This window comes from Rattus norvegicus, chromosome 6 (assembly GCF_036323735.1).
Source record: "Rattus norvegicus strain BN/NHsdMcwi chromosome 6, GRCr8, whole genome shotgun sequence".
NCBI lineage: Eukaryota > Metazoa > Chordata > Mammalia > Rodentia > Muridae > Rattus > Rattus norvegicus.
Window position 1 is genome coordinate 78,276,829 of NC_086024.1, and position 19,197 is coordinate 78,296,025.

Here is a 19,197-nt window from a genome sequence, read left to right on the forward strand (position 1 = left end):
GAGCTGAGAAACTTTCCAAAGCACACAAACCACTGGGCCTTTCCCGGGAGTGTAGGACGGCTCCAGCTTCTCAGTCTCCATCATGGGCCCTGCAGTGCTTCAAGTATGGCTTTTATGAGAAAATGACGTTGTATTTCTAGTAGGGTATCTTCTAACTCACAAGTCTGTGTTCACTTTTAGAAAGCATAGCTCTTATTTACGCCTTGCAGTCTGACCTAAAAAATGTCTATTTGGCAACGAAAATAGACAAAGATGGAATCTACATGCTGAGTCATCATTTCAGGCTGCTCTTTTATCAACTGTCAGGACTTGTCTTTTTCTCCTTTGAAGCCAAAAATTGGGAATTTTTTTTATTTTTTATTTTTTATTGTTTTGGTTGCGTTTGAAAAGCTCAAGTATTATTCTCAGGTATACAAGGAGCACTGTGAGTTTGAGGGTCACTTGGTCTACACAAGGAGACATTTAAAAAAAAACAAAACAACAAACAGAGTCTGGTGTGGTGGTGCATGACTTTAGTTAGAGGTAGAAGAGTTTTGAGCCAGCCTGGTCTATAAAGCAACTTCCAGACCTACAGAGAAACCCCGTCTTGGAAAAAAGCGACTATGGGGAATTAAGGGGAAATACAGGAAGGAAAAAGAACCTTGGGGTTGACTTAAAGCTGCTTTACCCAAAGTGTCTACATATTATTTGGGGGCTCTGTCTAGTTCCACTTTTTTCCAGAAACCTTTAAAAATAAAACATAAAAAGATTAGTTCTATCCTAGCTAGGCTCGTCGTCAGAGACCTAACAAGTCAGAGACAGTGAGGCCTGCCCTTTCCTCCTTCCTTGCATCAAAGAAGTTGCTGTCAGCTCCCTAGAAGTCTTATTTGGATGTGACATGTAAATTAAACACAGGTAAGCTTATGTTTCTAACAAAATAAAAGGGCATATTTCAGCTTACTATTTTAATTTCCTTATTATACAGTTTATTTATGTCCACATACAACTACCGTATGTGCAGTCACACAGAGCGATCTACTGGCACATAGTCAGGCACACAAAGGGTGAAAGGGAATACACAGAACTTGTGGTTAAGGTAGCACCCTACGTTGCTTTGGTGCTAGAGAACCTTATATAAATGAATTTGTTGAAGAGCTTCTTGGTCAATGTCCCTTTGTGCATACACATCGAAGTTCAGAGGTATCTCTTCCACCCAGGAGGACAGCTGTATGTTAATCTGTAGGAAGAAAAGCACAAACATGGAAACGTCACAGCAATCCCGTTAGTCAGAATTTCACAGCCCAAGTAAGCCCAAGTAAGTCACACAGCAGAATTTTCTTAAAGACTTATTTTTTTATTTTATATTTATAAATATTGTCTTCATGTGTGTGTCCTATGCCTCTACCTGGTCCCCAAGAAGGCCACAAGAGGGAGTCAGATTCCCTGGAACTGGAGTTATAGATGGTTGTGAACTGTCATCTAGGTGCTGGGAACCAAACACAGGTCCTGTGCTTTAAAACTGCTGAACCACCCCCCACCCCCACACAACGGGATTCTTACTATGATAGACAGGACTAAGTTCACACAGTACCATAGGAATAACTTTGGTTTTACTCTGACTTTGGAACTTGAAAAATCTTTTCACAAATTTTTTAATATAAAATGCTTATAGATTTATTTATGTCTATGAGTTTTGTTTGCATGTAGACTGTGACCCACCAATGGATGCCTGTGCCCATGGAGTTCAGAAGATGAATTATCCTGGAATTGTAGTTATAAATGGTTGTGAGACGCCATGTGTGTGCTGGGAACTGAACCCAGGCCATCTGCAAGAGCAACCAGTGCTCCAACTGTTGTGCCATCTCTCCAGCCCCACAGTAACCATTTTAATATAAATGGTGTAATAATTATCATAAGGATTCCATCATCAAAGACAAAAACAATGGCAATATATGTAAAGAACAAAAAGGTTGTTCTCATTCCATAGTATGGGAAGGAGCAATTCCCCTCCATAACCTGCACGAGACGACTGTCCCCTTCACACCATATACTTGAGCCTGCACAAAACCCTGGAGCCGTTATTGCACTTATCTGCTTAAAGTCGTTTTCTTATTAATCAAAGTCAGCAATGATCACATATGTGATGTGGACACTAGAGAACAGCTCTTCACAGTCAGCTCTCCCCATCTGGAGATCTAGGGGTTGAATCCCAGTTGCCAGGTCTGAACAACAGAACTCTTTCCCTGCTGAGCCCCAGTGCTGGCATGAAGCTGTTTTCATAAGTGAGAAAGCAACAAAGTCACCAAGTTTAAGTCTAAGGCTCTTTCACAGGCTTTCGTTTGAGGCAGGCGGCCTCCAGCCAGCTCCCACTCTGCAGGCCTCAGCTTCCCACACACACGAGTTTCTGCCTTGCACCAACATGTCTAATTTTGCAAGTTTTTAACATTTCAGTGTATTATTTATTATCTGTGTTCATGTCTACTCATGTGGCTGGTACACGCCATCTTTCTAGCCTCTTTTTTTTTTTTTTTTTGAGACAAGATCCTTTTTATATAAGCCAAAGTGGCCTTGAAGTCATTCACGAATCTCCTTGTGGCTGCCCCTGGCTTGCTGAAATACAGGTGTCACTGGCTGTCTAGACACATTTATTAAAGCTATTATTTTGAGGGTGGGGAGATGTCTCAGCAGTTAAGAACACAAGCTGCTCTTGCAGAGGACCCAGGTTTGGCTCTTAGCATTCCCATGGTGGTTCACAACCATTCCTAAATCGTTCTAGGGAATCTGAAGCTCTCTTCTGACCAATGTGAGCAGCAGGCCCACATATGATGACCATACAAAGATGCAAACGGTTATACACATAAAGCTTTAAAAAACTTACTTTGGTAAGTAGGAAAAAAACCCCACTAAATTGACTTATATATTATATTAGAAGTTATACAAATTAGAAATTTTAAAAGAATATATATATTTGAAACAAGTCTCACTATGTAGCTCTGGCTGGGCTGGAAATCACTCTGCAGTCCAGATTGTTTTAAACTCAGGCATTCTCCTGCCTCTGCCTCCCAAGTGCTGGGACTAAATTTATGCACCACTATGCCTGACCAAGAATATATTTTAAAAGGCATGTTTCTGTGAGAATGGAAAAAGGATCATACTACTGATGAAGCAGGGAAATTGGGTATCTTCCTTTACACATTTCTGGATTACTTTCTTTGCTATAACAGCAGAATTAGGGCAGGAGAGATGAGTCAATGTTCAAGAACGCTTGCTGCCCAAGCACGAGGACCAGAGCTCAGATCCCAGGTGGTTCCAGTCTGTGCGACTGACTTGGCATCCATCATCATGCTGAAGTACAGCAGCTGAGGCCACCGACTTAGAAACCCCTGGACAACTCCGACCCTGCTGCAGTCCTCTACTTTGCATGACAAGTGTCTATATGTAGTCTGCTGCCTCCGTGTATCCATCCCCTTTCCTTCTGTGCTGAAGGACAATGCTATGATGTGGGTGTTCATTTCTCCAGCTTAGTTTTGAGAAGGGGTTCTGTTGACCAGGCTGGTCTCAAACCTTCCTGCCTCAGGCTTGCATGTAGCTAGGGTTCAGGCTTGTTACCCTCACTTCTTAGCTATGATGTGCTCTTACCTACAACTCAATAGTGTTTATTAACCTTAATCATGACCTCACAGTTATTAAAAATTGTGAAGTTTAAAAACAAGGAAGTCTATATCCAGACATGAAATGGATTCCAGTGTTTTGAGGGTAGAAGATAAACCACAAAGCAGTACTTTAGCAACAGTCTTGCTATTTCTAAAATGTTATAAGGTATCAGAAAAAAAATTTAGACAAGAAAAATGTTGAAGGGAGGGGGTATGGATCAGTACAGCCTTTTCTGACAGGCACGAGCCCTGGAGGGCTTGTTTTTTATTGTATTTTTCTCTGTGTAACCCTGGCTATCCTGGTATCCTCTATAGGCCAGGGCAGCTTCAGACTCAAGAGACCCACCTGCCTCTCCCTCCTGAGTGCTGGACTTAAGGGCACTACCACACCCAGCTCAGGAGTCCTAGGTCTAATTCCCGCCACCACCAAAACCAACCAACCAACCAACTACCCACCCACCCAACCAGGCACCCCCCCACCCCCACCCCCACCCGACCATAGGAAAAGTAGTTCCATACCTCTCGACCCACGAGGGAATCTTGGAGACTTGGTACTGTCACTAATAATGATCCTTGTTTTTTTACATTATGGATGATAAAGTTCCAGGCACTAGAACACATTAAAAACTGATATAACAAAACAGCAAAATAATACTGCATATTAATCAGGATAGAGATAGCTCTCTTGTTCAATGTCTCCTCTTTCTCTCTCATCATGGGGAGGAGAACCATACGTCTGTTAAGCAATCTGCTCTACCTCTAAGCCATAGCCCATCCCAGCACTGAGGAAACTGAGGCAGGAGGCTCCTCTTGGGTTATAGGCCAGCCTAGAGTTCAAAGTGAGCTTCAGGGCACCAGCCTTGGCTATGGAATTAGACCTCATCTCAACAAAGTGACAGCAAAACCCTAGCAAACCCTGGATGTAGCCTTTAATATACAACCCAGCAACTGTACACTTTGCTATTTACATAAAGAAGTTGAAAACGTATCTCTACAAAAGAGATCTGTACGTGACTGTTTATTGCAGTCTTATTCATAATTTACAAGACCTGGAAGCAATCATGGCATCCTTCGGTAGGGGAATGGGTGAATGTGACATTCGTAGACAACTGCACATTGTTCAGCTCTAAAAGCAGATGAGTGCTCAAGTCACTAAGACACGGAAGGACCTCACGCCTGCTGCTAGAGAAGGGATCTAATCTGAAAGGATCCTGGATTGTAAGATTCTAACTATCACATGCTAGAAACGTAAAACTATGGGTTGGTAAAAAGACCAGTGACTCCAAGGGTGAGGCAAGAGTACAGGACACATAGCTGAGAGGGGATTTTTAGGGCAGTGAAACTACTGTCCATGTTTTAAGGTGGGGTGTGTGTCACTACACATCCATACACATACACGGGCTGAATGGCACCAAGAGTGAGCGCTACAGTAAACTGGAGAGCTCTGGTGACTATGCAGTAGGAAGCACACTGTTCTGGTGGGAGGAATGACGATGGTACACACTCTGCAGGTGTGTGGGCTAGAGTGTACAGGAAACCTTTATCTTTTTTATACTTTTGCTGAGAACTCAAAACTTCACTAAAAAAAGCAAAAAAACAAAAACAAAAAAAACCTGACACTGGCTTTTATCAGACACTGGATTTTTTTTTTCTGAATAAGGATGACAAAAGAAAATGCAATCAGTATCTAGAAATCTAGATGGGTAAAATGTTTACCCACAGGAAGCAGAACTATACCGACACAGTAGAAATTGGCAAATTTTCCAGTTCCTGAGGGGTTGGTGAAGTTACGAGGTCAAAGTACTGATATTAACAAGATGGGGATGTGGGTTACTGTAAAGGTTCTGAATTAGAGAAATGAAGTTTTCAGAATCACACGAGTCAAGCAGGATCAGCAGCAAAGCTTTGCACTTTCTCCACAGGAGAACCAGTCCTTCAGACTGGAACTAGGCTGAGACTGCCAGGGGCTGAGGGAGATGAAGAGTCTGGGAAAACAAGGGGCCCAGAAGCCAGAAACCAAAACAACTGTGTGTAGATGTGTATGGTGTGTAGATTAGATCTTTCAAAACTCACATCAAGAGTTAAATCATAACTCATTTGGATGGCTGGAGTATTTAGGGATGGAATTCCAATATCATATGGCACCTGCAGAGTTTGGTGGATTAGCCAGTTCTATAGGATGATGAAATGGGACCCATCAATGCGGGTCAGAGTGCAGTATGTGTTTGACCAGTTCTGTTTAACTCCCAGGGCTGATATGCTCTGGACTACACTACACATGATCTTGGTAGTTTATCCCATGTGAAGGTTTGCATATGCTTGGCCCAGGGAGTGGCACTATTAGGAGGTGTGGCATGTTGGAGGAAGTGTGTCACTGTGGGGTGGGCTTGGAGACCCTCCTCCTAGGATGCTCAGTCTGTTCCTGGCTTCCTTTGAGTAAAGATGTAGAACTCAGCTCCTCCTGTACCATACCTGCCTGGATGCTGCCATGTTCCTGCCTTGGTGATAATGAACTGAACCTCTGAACCTGTACTCCAGCCCCAATTAAATGTTGTCCTTTGTAAAACTTGCATTGGTCATGGTGTCTGTTCACAGCAATAAGACCCTAACTAAGACACCCCACCAGTGGGGAACACAGTCTTTCAGTGACATTGTGAGGTGGATGGGTGGCAGTATCATTTGTATTTAATTTTGGTTGAGGCTAAGGCTAGTAAGTTTCATAAGTTTAGAATTTATTTACAAGATAATGCAACATTATTTTTTTTCAGGATGCAAATGTTAATCACCTAGCACTGTTTCAACTAGAGCTGTCTTTTTTATTGTGCTGGGTTCCTAAAATAGATGTATTTTACAAGTCCGTGTAATAAAAAACTGAAAAACTTTACTAGCACGATCTTTTCATTTATCTGGGACAGGTCCCACAGAGTTCAGGAGGCCCTGAAGTAGCTATTTGGCTGAATTCACCGCCATAGACTAATGTAGAAGGTTTGCATCCTGGTACCTACCACAGGGGTCCTGGAACCCTGACCTAGGGGCAATCAGAAACACTCGAGTTGGGTGGGCTCTGCTCTCCTTTGGATGGAGAAGCTGCATCACCCTGGAAGCTCGGGATGTTTATTATATACAGGTGAACACGGTATTGCGTGCAGCAGAGCAAAGAGGCAGCTATTGTATACGGAACAGGCAGTGGGGTTTATGGTATACAGCTGACAAGAAGACAGGTTTAGCTAATCTCACTAGGAACAGACTGTAGGGGAGCGGTCTTCAAGCTGTAAACATCCAGGGGAGGAAAGCCATGGTACTCATTTTCTACATACACTATGAACATCTGCATAGGGAGGAGAGGAAAGCTTTGTCACTGCCATGAGTCTAAGGTGTGGGGTCCTTGACATAACACACACTCACCCAGACTTCACGGTTCCCTAAACAGAAGTAATTAAATAACATCATGTAGCTACTGCCTGTCCAGTGACTCATGCAGTCTCTTATGAATGAGTATATGAAAAAAGCTCTTTTTATTTTTCTTTAGAGACAGGGTTCACAATGGAGCCCTGACTGGTCTGGAACTCAGAGATGGCCTGCCTCTTCTATCCTAGTGCATGGAGTAAAGGTATGGATCACTGCACCAATCTAACTGTAGAACACCACACAACCACCACCACCACCACCACCACCACCACCACCACCACCACCACCACACAACCACCACCACCACCACACGACCACCACCAACACTACACAACCACTACCACCACCAACACCACACAACCACCACCAACACCACCACACAACCACCACCACCTCCACCACCAACACCACACAACCACCACCAACACCACCACACAACCACCACCACCTCCACCACCACCACCACCACCACCACCACCACCACCACCACCACCACACAACCACCACCACCACCACACAACCACCACCAACACCACCACACAACCACCACCACCACCACCACCACCACCACCACCACCACCACCACCACCACCACCACACAACCACCACCACCACCACGGTTCACCAAAGCTTACAACATTCTTCAGCATTCAAAATCTGTATATCTCTAAAATGTTTAGCATTATTTTTCTCTCAATGCCTTATTAATATACCAGTGATATTATACTTGTCAACAATTATATGTTTTTCTTATCTGCAACTGAGTTTAAAAATAAAAAAGCCGCTGATGTGGTGATAAATGCCTGTTTGTCAGCATCAGGAGGCAGAGGCAAGAGGACTTCAAGTGCAATGCCAGTCTGGGCTGCACAGAACAGTGGTCAGACAGTTGGTACCTTCCCCACCAGCTGGAAAGTGAGACAACTCCAGGAACCTGTTAGAGGTTCCTTCCTCAGGGACACTGTTAGAGGATGCAGCTCAGAGACAGAGCACCTGCCTAGCATGTACAAGGCTGTGAGCTCAACCCCAGAACTGTAAAAAACAAATACACAATTAAATAGTTTTGAAGGTTAATATTCTCATCCTATTAAACCTTGGTTAATCCATACTATTTTATGATTGGTGTGATGCTAGTGTTAACTGTCAAGTTGACAAAATCTAGAATCACCTGAGAAGAGGGACTCTGGGCTAGCTGTTAAGGTGTTATTTTGACTTGATTAACTCAGGCAGGGAGAGAGCTGAGCTAATTAAATTAGCACACACTAGCTCACCGCTTCCCTAGCTCACTGCTTCCCATTCCTGAGGTGGATGCAGTGAACTCCACCCATCAGATGGGCGGTACCAAGGAACTAAACAGCCTTCCTCCTTAAGTTGCTTTTGTCAGAGGTCTTTACTGAAGCAAAGAAAAAGAAACTGAGACAACAAGCAGATTAGCACAATGACAGCAAAGAGCAGTGTAATGAACCACTGGGAACTGCTATAACTGTACCCTAAGTTTACATCCGTAAAAAACAACATATTACAGAGCCCACTGAGATGGCTCAGAGTATATAAGGGTGGTTTATGTAAAGCTCAATGACCTGAGGTTGATACCCAGAACATACATGGTGGAAAGAATTGGCTTTTGCAAGTGTTTTTTTGACTTCTACACACCCACTCTGACGAGCACAAACAAATACATGTAAACTTTAAAAAAATTAAAATACATTTTAGAAAATCAGTTTTTGTCAAAATTATGCATTTAATCTGTTTCATTATTAAAATAAGTTGATATTATGTACAAAGCGTCAAAGAATCAATAAAAAAATCTTAATAAAACAATGTTGAGAGCTGGATGGCAGTGACAGGCAGATGTCTTGAGCTTGAGGCCAGCCTGGTCTACAGAGTGAGTTCAAGGACAACCAGGGCTACACAGAGAAAACCCTGTCTGAAACAAACAAAAACAAAAAACAAAAAACAAACAAATGAAAAAAACCAAGTTGAGTTTGTCATTTAAAATCAGCATGAACATATTTCTACCTTACCCCAATCTCTTTTCACACCTTGCTGGACATATTTTAATAACAACAGTTTTCTTGCGTCAGTAAATGGCCTACCTGGCCTGCTGAGACTCAGGAAGAAAATATTCAAAGACATTATTCATTACAATGATGTCGGCGGTTTGCAGAAGTGAACTCTGGGTACAGATGTCTGCATGAAGCACCTAAAGAACGAGTTCATTGTAGACGGTGAGAATAGCAGAGCACGCAGCCACACAGGAGATACCCGCTGGGTCAGGGATGCTGTGAGGACCACAGAGAGATACTTCATGTCTAGTAAAACCCAGAAGCTTGCAAAGACTTGCTTTGAATGTAATAATTTGTTTTGTTATATAATTGTGTCCCCTACTTCCTAATTAATAGTTTTTAATGGATTTTAGAGATTTTTTCACTATAATTACATTGTTAGGTTTAAGAGTCTAAAGATTCAGGTTTCAATTACGGCGCTGCCAAATTAGATTTGTACTCTTGGGTAGTTAGTTTTGTTTTTTTAAGAGTGGTTATCAGTCCTGATTACACAATATAAAAATTATGGCTCAATGGTTAAGAGCATTCACTGCTCTTACAGAGAAATTAGGTTTGGTTCCCAGTACCCATATGGCAGCTAAAAGCTGTCTGTAGCTCCACAGTTCCAGGGGATCCAATGCCCTCTTCTTAACCCAGTTGGCACCAGGCACACATGGGTCTACAGACACTCATGGCAGGCAAAACACTCAAAACACATAAAATAAAATAAAATAAAAAATCTTAAAAAATCTCCACACCTCTCAAAATTATCAGAGTAAATTATAAACTGTCAAACTTGACAAAAATTAATGTGTCCTATGCAAAATTGATTCTAACACTCCCTTGAATGTTATTACCTGCCAAAAATGTAACCAAAACAAGGTATTTAAACACTACATAGGGCTTAGGAGTTGGTTCAGCACTTAAGAGTGCTGAGCTCAGGGTTGGGGATTTAGCTCAGTGGTAGAGCGCTTGCCTAGGAAGCGCAAGGCCCTGGGTTCGATCCCCAGCTCCGAAAAAAAGAAAAAAAAAAAAAAAAAAAGAGAGAGCTGAGCTCTTCCAGGACACAGGTTCGATTCTCAGCACCACAGGGCAGCTTACAACCTTCTGTAGCATCAGTCTCAGGGAACCCAAAGCCCTCTTCTGATTTCTGTGGTCTCTAGGCACCACATATGGTACAGACTTATGAGCAGGCAACACACACACATAAAGTAATAAAATAAATAAATCTTTAAAAAAATGTAACTTGGGGCTGGGGATTTAGCTCAGTGGTAGAGCGCTTATCTAGGAAGCGCAAGGCCCTGGGTTCGGTCCCCAGCTCCGAAAAAAAGAACCAAAAAAAAAAAAAATGTAACTTAAACCATAATTAGGGCTTCACAGCACACAGGAACAATAACGAGAAGACACACTTATTTGATCAGAATAAAATAACAAAATATAGAATATACAAGGTGTTGTATGGTCTGATTTTAAGAAACAATCTTTCTTCTAAATAATAAACATTCTACATTTTAAAAAAAATTCACTTGACCTAGAATCTTTAAGCACAGTTTTGACACAATGATCAATAAAAAGAAGACAGCTTGGAGGCTACGTAGTTAATAATTACAGACACAATAAACATGTAGCCAGGTATGCAACAGATATTTAAACTAATCGCATTTCTATCTTCATTCTTCCTTTCTATCCGAGTTCCTCCTTTTCCTTTCCCTTCTGTCTTCACATTTTCTTCCTATACTACTACACAGACTGGGGAAAGAAGGATCAGAAGGCTCAGTTAATCAAGACAGTCAACAGAAGTCTCTCAGGTTCCAGGGGCAGCCTCTGCACTGATGGTAGTACAGAAGCCATAAAACAGTCAAACTCAAGCAAAATTTAGTGGACACCTCTTATATGCAAGATAAAGTAGAGGGAGACAAACCAGGCTAAATGAGATACAGTACCTGTGGCCAAATGTATGACCCTGGAGTAATGTGACAAACACCCAGAAACAACTGTAGTAACTAACTCCCCAGTGCTATCAGAAGAGTGAGCTGAGAGCAAGGATAGTTAGTGTCATGGTTTGACTATGCCTGGTCCAGGGAGTGGCACTATTTTGAAGGTGAGACCCTGTTGGAGTAGGTGTGCCACTGTGGCATGGTTTTTAAGACCCACATCCTAGCTGCCTGGAAGTGGGTCTTCCACTAGCAGCCTTCAGATGAAGATGTAGGACTCTCAGCTCCTCCTGAACTATGCCTGCCTGGATGCTGCAATGCTCCTGCCTTGATGATAATGAACTGAACCTCTGAACCTGTAAGCCAGCCCCAATTGAATGCTGTCCTTATAAGAGTTGTCCTGGTCATGGTGTCTGTTCACAGCAGTAAACCCTAAGACAGGACGAGGGAGAGCGCAGTGCCAGCTTGCAGGAGACAGATGGGAGCCTGGGAGACTGCAGACCAGAGGTAAGATAGTGGATCAAACACAAAGGCACACTTACATATATTCACTCACTCTATAGAATGACAATATGGAGTTAGTACATTTTTAATAGAAAATCCTATGAACCAAAAAAGATGAATGAAACAGAAATAAAAACAACAGACATGGGGTTGGGGATTTAGCTCAGTGGTAGAGCGCTTGCCTAGCAACCGGAAGGCCCTGGGTTCGGTCCTCAACTCAGGGGGAAAACAAAAAAACCAAACCAAACCAAAACAAAACAAAACAACAGACACAAAAATTTCGAAGTTAATTAAAAAAGAGGTGAAAAGTCCTAAGGAATTTAAAGGAGACCTGAGAAATTGATTTCTGAACTAGAAATAATGAAGCTAGGATTCTACTTCCTTTGTTGCGAAACCTCTTTCATTCTGCCTTGTAATTGGCAGTGGCAGCTGAGAGAATAGAGAGAAATGTGAAAAGTAAGCACATCGGTTGAAAGGCAGTTTGGGAAACAGAGAGACACCTACACACTTTTCTCCCACCCCAGCAAAAGTGTACAGACTTACTGGGTAGGACTAAACAGGGCTGTGGGCACGGGACAGTAGGCCTAGCTGAAGGACAAGGGATGACTGAAAACGAAACAGCAAAGGCAAGGTGTCCACCTGTCACCAACACCAGCTCTACAGCTCCCTCCTCTCCCACTCAGCCCCAGGACTCTGCTCACTCTCCTGCAGATACTGGAAGGTTTGCTCTGGGTGATCAGCCCAGCCCCAAAGGAAAGACTTAGACATCCCCCACTATTTATCCACCATGATCATACAGTAGAGAAGCTCTGGTTATGGATTCTCATTTGAGGTGCTAAGAACTTCAATTAGCTATTTTCTCTCCCACGTTTTTTTTTTTTTTTTTTTTTTCCAGTGTTGGAGATCAAACCTCAAGCTCCTTGTATGAGGTAAGCACTCTACCACGGAGACACACCTGTCTTGCTTCTTAGGCAATGTATGGGCAGACAAGCAAGACTCTGTAGACTGTGGAGGAAGGACTTGCTAAAAATAAAAAGGACTATTACATACCCTTCAAAAAACAAGTAAAAAACTGGACAAATAAATGAAAAAAGAAAAAGGGGTCTAGAAAGTTGGCTTCGCAGTTCAGAGCATTTGCTGTTCCCAGCATCCACTTGGCGATTCACGATAGCCTGAAGCTCCAGCTCCCCACCCACATGGTACACATGAACATAAGCAAGCAAAACACACACATTAAAAAAAAGAAGTTGAGGGCTGGCGAGATGGTTCAGAGGTTAAGAGCACTGACTGTGCTTCCCAAGGTCCTGAGTTCAATTCCCAGCAACCACATGGTGGCTCACAACCATCTGTAATGAGATCTGATGCCCTTTTCTGGTGTGTTTGAAGACAGTGAAAGTGTTCTTATATAGAATAAATAAATAAATCTTAAAAAAAAGAAATTGAAAAAAAAGCAAGCAAAAGAAAAGAATTCACTTGAAAGGGAAGATGGGTTTCAACACATACTATTAAAAATAACTACAGAAACTATCTTGTTGATTTTAAGAGCCTTCAATCAAGTATTCATCACAGCTTCAAGGAGGTGGGAACGGTTAAGGCTAGTTATAGGATAGTGTAAAAAGGCTTTATTTTAGAAGTTATAGATGTTAGAGTACTTGTCCTACATATGTAAGGCCCTGGGTTTGAGGCCACATTGGAGAAAAAGAACCAAAACAAATCCAAGTTTCTTAACAAAAAGTTACTGATGGTAGCCATGGAAGGTACATGTCAGAAAAATCAGTACTGAAATAATTTATTTTGAAAAGTAATAAAAAATTCATAAAAATGTAAATAAACATTTTACATACCTTTATCATCATGTTTAAAAAACCAGAAATAAGCACTTTATTATTATTCTTTATTAAGTATGATTCTTTAGAGGTCTTAATTTTTGTTTTTGTTTTTTGAGACAATTTCTCTGTATAACTCTGGTTGTCCTAGAACTTGTCCTATAGTCTAGGCTGGCCTCAAACTTACAGATATCCACTTGCCTCTGCCCCCTGAGTGCTGGGATTAAAGGCATGCACCACCACACCAGGCAAGTCTTAATTTTTAAAGAAAGCCTCATTTTCTCTTGTTTTATGTGTATGGGTGTTTTGCCTACATGCATGCTTGTGTACCACATACAGGCAGGGCCTGTGGAAGCCAGAAGAGGGCGTCAGACGCTACTGAGTTGGAGTCACAGACAGCTGTTGCTGTATGTGTGTTGGGAATTGCACCTGGGTCCTCTGCAATGCTCTTAACTGCTGAGCCATCTCTCCACCTCCCAATGAGTTCTTAATTTTTAAATCTCAATTTTCAACTTCGTAGAAATTCCTGTTAGTTATGTGATTAATACATAAGACCAGTCTGAGGCCAGTATGATGTACACAATGAATTCTATGTCAGTCAGGCTAAAGAAAAAAATAAAACATGAATTTTGTTTGCAGTTCTAGGGACTGAATACAGGATTTTGTGCATGGCAGAAAAGTATTCTACCACTGGGCATTACCCCTACCCCATAAACTTATTACCAGGTAATTAACAAGCATAGGGAAAAGAAACAGGGTGGGAGAATAAAATAACTGCCTTTTATCAGAAAGACAAAGGTTTCAGTCTTCAACTTTTAAAGACTTTTATTTATTGTTATTCCTGTACTTGTCTGTGTGTCTACTTGTCTGTTTGCACACCATGTGCGTGCAGGCGCCTGTGGGGACCAGAAGAGCATGCTGGACGGGATGAAGAGCAGCTGACCTTACAACAATTGTGAACACTGGATGTGGGCAGGCTCTGGGAATCCTCCCTGGGCCCTCTACAAGAGCAGCAGACCCTCTTACCTGCTGAGCCATCTTTCCAGCCCCTGGATCTTTAAAAACTCACAGAGTGTTTCCAGTGTTGTGCTGTCCTTAATATCAGAGATGGTTAATATTCTTTGCATTGCCATGTGAAGTAAAGAAGCACCTTAGTGAAATTTCAGGGATCAGTGCATTAAACAGACCCCTCCAAAACCTCCAAATCTTTTATCTTGTTACTTTTCTTCTTACAGGAAAAAGGGGAAACTTGTTCTAGCCTAAGATCGAGATCCTTCCCTAATGACCTCTCCTGTGACATTTACAATAGCTCTCAGTTTGCAAGAGGATAAGCAACCATGAGCAGTGCAAGCCGTTTAATTCCCAGTTTAATGAAATACATTGGCAGCCAGCCTTGGAGAGCTACAGTTCTGTTACCCAAACTGTCTGACACGGAGAAAACAAAGGAAACACTCTCTCTAGTGAGACAGCTGGTCAGCTCAGAGCACGCCCACACAACAGCAGTGCTGTGAGAATACAGAAGCAGTTAGGTAAGATACACAGAAGTAACAGAGAAAACACGGTAAAGATACCTTTATTCTGTCACCGAACTGGTATTTCTTTATGATCATTTCCTGCAATTGGCAAAACTCTCCACTCAGCTCTACCCCACAGAGCTGCACTGCTGAGCTGTAAAGGTAACCCTGAAATGGGAAGACACACATGTGACAGAACAGTCAGCTCGTAAGTAAAGGTTTATGTCTGCCTGAGTCATAAAAACCAAATTATTACAAAACTCACAAAGTTCAGAACTTCACTGATCAGGGGTTTGATTGAAGTTATTAATTCTTATTACACAGCTACATTTTTAAAGACTGGTTTTTAAAGTTTCCATAAAGTTTGATAAAACTGGGCATTCAGCAAAATTGGAAATTATGAAAATGACCACATTCCCAACTCTGTGGGGTCTAGTCAGCCTTCACAGTTTCTGGGGAGGTTCCATCCAGGAGTTAATGTAAGGAATGCAGTGACAACCATACACCATTTGGAACTAAGGACCGAAGGTAACCGACTCAGTCAGTTAACAAGGGCAGGAGAACTGCTGGGATGTTTCTGTTACAAAGTAACAAAAGATAATCTGGAAGAAGAAAAAAAATCACCTAATTTTGTCAGGTAACCTTCTGTTTAAGGGTTTTTTGTTTTTTTAGTTTTTTTTTTTTTTTTTTTTTGTGTGTGTGTTTTTGAGAAAGAACTCATGTAGCACAGGTTGGCTTTAAACTTATCTTCTGGATGCTAAGATTAGAGACATGTACCACTATGGCTGGCTCCTGAAGATGACCACCTACCAACACATGCAAAAACCAAGTTTGAATCTATAGCTTCATCACATGTTTATAATACTTACTTATAACATGTCTCAAAGTGCATATGTCAATACTAAGGAATCTGGTATTGATTCAGTGATCTACTGTAGAAAAAAAAATCAATATATTCACATTATCAACACTTATACTATACCTGTGAAGTCAGTTATTTGACATTACATTTTTTGCATAGCTTTTTTTCTTTCCTTTCCCTCCCTCTCTTTGTTCTTTCTTTTCTGTGTGTCTGTGTGTATATGGATACATAGGTGTATGTGCTCATGACCATGCCAGAGAATGGTGTCTTCCTCTCCTACCCTTCACCTTACTGCCCAAGATAGGCGATAGTCTTTAAATAAAGCTATGGAGTGAGATGGGCAAAGCAGCAGCCCTTACAACCCTCTCTCAGAAGCCTTCCAAGAAGCCATCAAACTGCACCATCTATTCACAGAATGCAAGTTTAAGTCAAGCATCAAGGAGTAAGTTTCTGCCTAAAGCAGAAAGCAATTCTGAAAACTGACAGCACCTGCTCCTGGCAGGAGTCCTACTATGGCCTTGTGGAATTTTTGTTTTGTTTTGTTTTTTTTAACAAGGTACTAATGATAGCTAGAAACCATATTTGAATTTTTTTAACAAATTGATTTAAGAATGTTAAGTACTCATGATTTGAATTTAAAACAAAAGCTACACTGATGTGAGATTTCAGAAACAAAAGAAATGTGCATGTTTTGAGACACAGAAAATTGGATATAATGTATTCTTGGACATCACCATCACCCTGTGTGCACACTTCAAGACAAGGAACTAGATATCCAGAACTAGTAAGTGACTCGCTATGGCCACCCAAAAGTTTCTTGGGCCCAATATATTTCCTTTTTTTTTTTTTTTGGTTCTTTTTTTTTGGAGCTGGGGACCGAACCCAGGGCCTTGCGCTTCCTAGGCAAGCGCTCTTTTTGTGAGTTCTTATCCTCAATCACAGTGCTTAGTGGGCTGAGGCAGGAGGGTAAGGGTTTAAGACTATCCTCATCTACATAGCTAGTTTGAGGTCATATTAGAAACACCCCCTTCCCCACTGCAAAACAAAACAAAACAAAAAACAGAGGGGGTAGTGAGTTGGGGGAGGAGAGGAGTGTCAGCTACATGGTCTATTCTGTTTATATTTGTCATCTGTGTTGTGGAGACAAACCAGGAGAAGAAGAAACTGGGCAGCTGGTTCTGTCTTTGAAATTCCAAACCCAATTATTGCCATCAAGTAGTACTTAGGAGCCTGCCAATGGACCGTATTTTAACCTTATCCTGTTACTTTAATAATAAAGCCAAGCTGTCACCTTGGACGGTGGCAGGCAAAGCTGTCGCTAGCAGGAGAAAGTATTTTCCACATGTTGAGTATGTCCACAAGCTGCACTTTACCCCATAAAGGACTGTGCCAAGTCTGGAACCAACGTCAACCAAGACCTTTCCTGACAGATCAGGGAGCACATGGTGATAAATGAACTTCAACTCCATGAGGGAGAAGGAATGAGAAATAAATCCTGGAGAAAGAAGAGAATGAGCACCAAGTTATACTTTTTGTTTGGGGGTTTTGTTGTTGTTCTTTTTTGTTGTTGTTGTTTGAAACAGAGTCTCCCCATGTAGCTCTGGCTGCCTGGATCTCACAGAGGTCTGCCTATGTCTACCTCAGAGTTTTGGGGTTGGGCTTTCACCTCCACACTTGCTAGCTGGGGTCACTTCTATCCTTGTCTAAGTTTTGTACCCTAGTTTCCATGATTGACTGACTCTGGTTTTCCTCTGACCTGGAGGGAACTCAAAAGACTCAACAATACAATGTCCTACATGATATAATTGTTAGGAAGAGGAGATAGCTTGGTCAAACAACAACTACAATACCTAAAGATGGAGACCGAATGGAGGCGGGTGGACCAGCCTCCAGGAAGACATAGAGGGTATGCCTTTGTCTCAGAGACGGAGGGGCTAGGCCACTGAAGGCCTCACCTCCCTAGGATCCTCATCCTCACAACCCCTCAGCACACCAGTGATTCCTCTGGGGGGTCCTGAAGCTAGACAAACCCCTTGTCATCTGAGTACTTGTCAGAGTATGTGACAACTATCTTAGACTCATTAGTTATCTGAGCTGCTCTGGGTGTCCAATCATCATTTCTAACTGATTACACGGGTAGATAGAGGCTGCTCCTCAGGCTTCTACTGTCAAACCCAGGTCTATAATGTTTACAATCCAGCCGCTCATGTACAGTACTGCAGTTATTCATGCTTCAGTTTTTCCTCTAGCTCCCAGCCACATCTTTTTCCATCCTGTGAATGTCATCTTCAGAGATGCGTCACAGGCAAAACAAAGTCCAAATAAACATTTCTCAGAGTTGCCTGTCTATTTTATCACCTCCTGACTTGCTAAGCAGGGAACCTATCTCACGGAAGTCAGCATGTGGTCTGAGTATTAGTCTCTCTTGAGCATGTGAAATGTGAGCCCCGCCCTCTGTTTTCAGTCATGTCTGATTAGTCTCTGGATTAGAGCTGTCTCTAATTAACCAGTTTCCAGATGTGGAAGCATTTCTAGGTAGGATACTGAATAAATTAATCTCCATAGATTTTTTTTTTAACTTGAAAAAACAAAACTCTATTGCATCTATCTACCTATCCACCACTTAATCTACTTACTTGAGAGTGTGTGAGGTGGAGTGCAGGCACGTGTGTGCCTCAGTGCACACGTGGCGGTCAGAGAACTTGAGGAAGCTGGTGCTCTCCTCCTACTGTGTGGGTCCCAGTAATCGAACTCAAGTCACCAGGTTTGACAGCAAGCCTTTGCCTGCTGAACTATCTGGCTGGCCCTTAGAAAATATTTCTATGTGGATTCCCTACTTTTAGTTTTGGTAATGGCTATGCTAGAGGTTAGCTTTTATCCTAAAATACGTTCAATAGTCTTATTATAAATTTAAACACTAAAGACATGAAAAAAATCAAAGCCACTTAAGTAAGAGCTCTGCAAACGTGGATGCCTACCCAAAGGCGCTGTTTGGTGTGAGCCACACACTGTACAGTAGTTTCTGCTCATTTTTCCTTCCTCACATAATGTATCAATAAAGTCTTCATCATAGAGGAATGCATCAATGTGAACTGTGGGTTCTGGCTGTTGTCGTATCTGGAAAGACACATCAAAGGAAACAAAGTTCAAAGAAGCTTCTTTTATTGCTAAATAAGGCAAAACAGCAGTGGCCGCTATGCTACACTCTGAGAACAGGCACAGAAAGACACTGCTGCTGAATCAGTCCTGTTTACCGCACCTCCGTCTTTTTTTTAAACTGAGACACTGATAACTCTGTCTTTAAGCTGGAAGGACACAAAACTGGCTAAGATTTAACTTTGAGTCTTACATATCAATTACCATCAAAATACCTGGCAAGACATCTTTATTCAAAAAGCCAAGTTTTCAAATTGCTAAAATACTATTAAAACTTCAAGTTTATATATGTGAGCCTGGTAGATTCCATTTGTAATAC

The 19,197-nt window shown here is 41.9% G+C and overlaps 1 protein-coding gene across 13 annotated transcripts in view; it reads right to left on the bottom strand.

Annotated features, from left to right (window-relative positions):
• Positions 1 to 928: 928 nt before the first annotated feature.
• 2700097O09Rikl (RIKEN cDNA 2700097009 gene like) overlaps positions 929 to 19,197 on the bottom strand; it is a 44,573-nt gene continuing 26,304 nt past the window's right edge. For 2 of the 13 annotated variants that reach the window (XM_063261911.1, XM_063261910.1), the window contains 6 exons: positions 18,701 to 18,839; positions 17,096 to 17,217; positions 14,918 to 15,028; positions 9,134 to 9,240; positions 4,152 to 4,242; positions 943 to 1,216 (listed from right to left, as the gene is read on the bottom strand). In XM_063261911.1, the coding sequence (XP_063117981.1) occupies positions 1,100 to 1,216; positions 4,152 to 4,242; positions 9,134 to 9,240; positions 14,918 to 15,028; positions 17,096 to 17,217; positions 18,701 to 18,752 (600 nt within the window). In that variant the 5' untranslated portion in view covers positions 18,753 to 18,839 and the 3' untranslated portion in view covers positions 943 to 1,099. Of the gene's footprint in view, positions 1,217 to 4,151; positions 4,243 to 8,758; positions 9,320 to 14,903; positions 15,029 to 17,013; positions 17,218 to 18,700; positions 18,840 to 19,197 lie in introns of those variants that run through there. The other 11 variants (NM_001108022.1, XR_005505515.2, XR_005505513.2 and 8 more) reach the window with 11 other exon arrangements.